Below are 5,147 nucleotides of genomic sequence, written 5' to 3'. Positions count from 1 at the left end.
TTTCACTCTGGATATGGAGTTATGGGAGGAAAATTAGAAGTCAACTAGTTCAATTCCCTTCTAATGGCAAAAAACCCCATTACAATATTCATAGCAAATGAGCCATTTCATTTGAACACTTGTAGCGAAAGGGAACTCACTGCTTCACCAGCTAGTCCATTTCATTTTTGAATAATACCAGTCATCAGGAAGTTCAATCTGAGAAGATTGGGCTGAAAGCTGCCATCTTGTAATTTCTCCCCATTGGTCCTAGTTCCCCGACTAGGGGTGAAGAGTAGCTGCTCCCTTTCCCACATGGTAATCCTTGTAAAAAAAAAAAAGGCCCCAAACCTTCTCTTCCCTAGGTTACACATCCTCAGGTCCTTCAATTGCTTCTCATACAAAATGGTCAGATGTCCCTCATGCTACCCTTACTGGACACACTCCTAGCTACCAATTTCTGTTCTCTTGCTTTCTCTGCTAAAGATGTCACTGAAAAACAGAACTTCACGTATACGGACTTTTCCTCTAGCACAACTTTAAGGGGAAAACTCAACAAACTAGAGAAGAAACAAGTAGGTAAAAATTAAGTTAATTCACAAAATAATAATAATGCTGTTTCAAGCAACAATAGAAAAATAATAAAGGTGCCAGATACAGTGAAAGCCACTTCCCCAGGACTAATTAGGCTTTGGTAGAATGATTAAAGAGCAGAGGATGGCCAGTCCCAATGTCCACCCCTGTCTGCCTCAGAAAGCATGGGCTGTGATGAAAATGTAGATTTTGGCCAGGAAAGTGGTGTAGGTCCCCTGGCGCCAGAGTTTCATTTCAACATCTAGAAGGAAATCTTGTGGCTCCTTGACTGGCCTCTGAATGTAGACGACCCCTGTATAGGGGTTGAGTTTCTGGGCACTAAAGTAATTTTCCTCATTTCCTTTCGTAATGGTCAAGATGATATTGTCACCAGTATAGGCTGGGGAGGGTCCAATGCGGAAGATGTGAGCGGGCACCACAATGTTGGTTTGGAAATTGAGCTGGTAGTACGTGATCCGCACCGGGGTGTTCTGACAATCCAGGAAGTTGAAGCAGCTGGTCCGTTCACATCTCCTACAAATGGAGGAAATGGAGGAAGAGCAGGAAGAGGAGGGTGATGACAGTGCCAATGTTGAGATGAATTCCACCATTCTAAATAAACGATTTAGAGCTGAAAGGGCACCCAGAGGTCATCTAATCTATCCTCCTCCCATTTTGTAGATGAGGAAACTGAGACCTGGAGAGGTTAAACTCTAGAATTGACTCTAGAATCAGTGCAGCACTGTCTCTTTTCTAGAATGCTTTTCCTTTAACCACCTTGGGAGTTAGGTAGGGGTGGTTAGGTGGATAGAATGCAGGGCCTGGGGTCAGGGAGACCTGAGTTCAAATCTGGCCTCAGACACTTGCTTTGTGACCCTGGGCAAGTCATTTAACCCTATTTGCCTCAGTTTCCTCATCAGTAAAATGATCTGGAGAAGGAAATGGCAAACTACTCCAGTGTCTTTGCCAAGAAAACCCCAAATGGCGTCGAGAAGAGTCAGGCATAACTGAATAACAATGAAGCTTTCTCTGCTACCTGGGCAAGTCACTTAACCTCTGTTTGCATCAGCTTCCTCATCTGTAAAATGGGGATAATAACAGCACCTACCTCCTAGGATTATTGTGAGGAGCAAATAAGATAATACTTATAAAGCACTTAGTGCAGTACCTGGCACATAGTAAGTGCTATATAAATATTACCTATTGTTATTATTATTATTATTAGAAGTAGTAGTAGTAGTAGTAGTATATCATTATGCTAATTTTACAGATGAGGAAACCAAAGCTCATAGGGTAAGTGAAAGCTAGTGGGTAGGAGAAGAACTCAAGTACCTTGAGGCCAAATCTAACCCTCTTTCCCTTGAATCTCAGTTCTTCATCACAAAATGGGAATGAGAATAATAGCACTTCCCTCACAGGGCTGTTTTAATGTTCGAATGAGATCATGTAAGTACAACATTTTGCAAACCTTTAAATGCTACATTGATGCCACGTATTGCTATTATCTCACACCACTTCTTCATTTCAAGGGTTATCCCAGAAAGCACAGCTTCCAGGGGAGACATTAGCATTGTGTGGCAATCACTTCTTTCCAAACCTTCCTTACCAACTCCATCTGTCTTCCATTTTCCATGTGCCCCACCATGGTCCTTGTCTGAGAGCCAGCTAACTAACTATCCCTTATGACTTCTGGTCTCATAACAGCCCCTCCAATACCCAAATAGGGCTCATTGTTGTCAGTGGGGAAGGGCTCCAAATAAGGACTGATGAGGCCCCAGGTAGGGAGAAATGTGGACAGAGTTCCATGGCAACTACAGTGAAGAAAAAGTTTGGGTAGTATTATTGGGCATTTTTGCTTCTTTTTTTTGGGGGGGGGGTGAGGCAATCTGGGTTAAGTGACTTGCCCAGGGTCACACAGCTAGTAAGTGTCATGAGGCCAGATTTGAACAGAGGTCCTGCTGACTCCAAGGCCAGAGCTCTATCCACTGTGCCACCTAGTTGCCCCTTACTGGGCACTTCTGAAAGAAAAGAAAGCCATCGACTTTCTTTTTAGAGAGTGAGGCCCTGTCCCATTCCATGGGAAACTCAGCACAAGTGGTCACTTTTTTCAAATTGTCCCATCTGCCCAACATTGTTTAAAGCAATGGCTGGAGAGGAGTGGCCAGCATGATTAAACAGCTTCTGCTTGGATCAGAGGATGGCCTTTGCATTGGAGAGAGAAGGCATGTTTCCAAATCTCCCTGGAGGAGGGCACGGGGACTTACATATCTGAGACTTTTCTGTAGTTCGGTGGGCACTCAAACAGCAGGCACCGGAAGCTCCCCTGGATGTTGTAACAAGTCTCAGCCGCCGAGCAGTTGTGAGTGCCGAGAGTGCACTCATCCAAGTCTGCCAGAAAACACAAAGAGAAGGAGATTGATGGACCATGAGAATTAAGAGCACCTGAGAGCTTAGAGCTATAAATGGCGACCAGGTCCAAACATGAGCAGTGACCAGAAAAAAAAAAAATTACACATGGGTAGACACACAAACACACCACTGTTCTTTGGGGGGATCAAAGAAATCAAAATGTTATTCTGAAATTTCCCCCTACTCCCCTTTTTGACCAGATCTGAGATTTTCATCAGTGTGGGCAGCCCCCTCTACCTATGCAGATTGGTAATTCATCCTTAAAAGCATAGCCTGAGAGAGTTGCCTCACTTGAGCACTTGGAGGGTAAGGAATTTGCCTATTATCACTAGTGTGTGTCAGAGGCCAGCCTCGAACTTAGGTCTTCCTGACTCTATCTACTCTGCCTGTCACGATCCATGCTATCAAACAGAGACTCAGTATTCTTGGCACCAGGAACAGATGGAAGACTCTTTAATATCACCATTAAAGAGAGCTCTTCTTACACGCCAATGTTAAAGGTGGAGAAAAGGATTTAGCAGCAGGATTTTGTGAGTGATTTGCAAGGTGTAGATAGGCCATCAGGCTGTTAGACTGCAATTCAATTTCAGCCGAGTCCCATAAATTTAAACACACACTGGCCACTCTCGGGCCATGCCAACTTTTCCCATTATTCCTAGATCTACTTAGTACAAAGACTTTTGCAAGGCTTCACTGTCCGGTCTAGGACCCAGCCTTCAGCCTGGCATGAGACAGGGATTGTGGATATTAGTCAATATTTACCAGTTGCTTAGTCCATCTATCCATATTTCCAAGGTCTATGCTATTATCCTATAGCATAGGCTTCCAAAGGGTCAGATAGGAGGGGCCAAAGGACACATGTCCATTTTATTGGTTCTGTATGGTGACAGACAGAGTCTTGTCCTCAGATTGGTGCTTATACGAGAGCTGCTGAATTGTGTTTCTCACTTGAGCACCAAAGGGCATTCACATCCATGATGTGACCCAACAAGTCTGTGGGGCAGTAGAGCAAATCCTGCCTCTTCCACTTACTTGCTGTATGACCACAAGCAAGTCATGTGATCTCTCTCAGCCTTTGTTTCCTCATCTGTAAAAGGAGACTATCAAACCCTTGATGTCTTTATAGCCTTCGGGTAGGAGTTTACACTAATACCCAAAAAACCTACTCCCTGGTGCTGTTGGGAGGTGCAAATAATAAAACATGTAGACATGGACTTTACAGACTTTAAAGCACTGGTAAAGTATGTCAGGCATCACTGTTATTATCAACCCCATTTCATAGATGAGGAAACTGAGGCTCAGAAATATGACCTTAGCTAACTACGTCTCCTCACATATCTGAGCTTCAATTTCTTCACCTATAAGCTGGGAATTACAACAACCATAACAACTGGTATTTATATAGCTCTTGGAAATTTGCAAAGTGCTTTAACATACAATATCTCATTTGTTGTAGGAAGGTGTTTGGACAGGAACCAAGACTTGAACCCAATCCTTTGGATGGCCAAGCCTAATCAGGTTTCTTTCCACTTTTACCATGCTTAGCACTGGGGGCCACCCTTGCACGACTTGTACCCAACAAAGCCCTGTCCCCAGGAGCTCAACTCATTCTAGGACAGCTGGGGCCACATGGGCCCTCTGCTCCCCTGGGGGGACACTTGAACCACTCACCTGCTGTGGGTAAATTCCATTATCATCCTCAGCAAGTAGAAAGTTCTGGGATCTGACCCCAAATGGCTAATTCTGACCCCCTCCCCTCCTACTTCAGAGCAAGAATAGCAGGAGGAAATTAGTTCTTGGAAAGAAAGAGCTCATTTCTCTGGAAATGCCATTAGTAACATAAAGGGAAGGTTGAAAAGGAGATGAGGGCATGGATAGGGCAGTGCCCAACTCGACACATGGCTGCCTTGGCTTTTCTCTGAAGTTTTACAAAGCCCCACAGGGAGCGTCCATCTCTATGACGGAAAAGGATGCTGCCAACAGCGATGAGCTAATAGGCCCAGTTCACCAGCATTCCTGACAGGCTTCCTCTGCATCAACCATGAAGTCAAGAAGATCAAAAGCAACAGCTTAAGTGGGACTGAAAGGAATGCACCTTGATACTCCCTGGCAGAGGAAGTGGGAGTGGAGCGGGTGATGGCAGCCGTAGCAAGATGAGAAAATTAGGACTAGGATTGTCTCTCCCT

General features: G+C 44.6%; 1 protein-coding gene across 1 annotated transcript; it reads right to left on the bottom strand.

Annotated features, from left to right (window-relative positions):
• Positions 1-316: 316 nt before the first annotated feature.
• Positions 317-2,940, bottom strand: LOC114035892 (fibulin-2-like; the record flags this gene model as incomplete). The annotated part of the gene is made up of 2 exons (XM_027852278.1): positions 317-1,086; positions 2,817-2,940. Coding segments are annotated over 2 exons (482 nt in total), but the record flags the coding sequence as incomplete, so codon positions are not given.
• Positions 2,941-5,147: the final 2,207 nt, after the last annotated feature.

The sequence above is a fragment of the Vombatus ursinus genome, unplaced genomic scaffold (genome assembly GCF_900497805.2).
Source record: "Vombatus ursinus unplaced genomic scaffold, bare-nosed wombat genome assembly UNPS02009484.1, whole genome shotgun sequence".
In the NCBI taxonomy this organism is placed as follows: Eukaryota; Metazoa; Chordata; class Mammalia; order Diprotodontia; family Vombatidae; genus Vombatus; species Vombatus ursinus.
The sequence above is the reverse complement of the archived record's forward strand: the minus strand, read 5'-3'. Positions and strand labels throughout refer to the sequence as shown.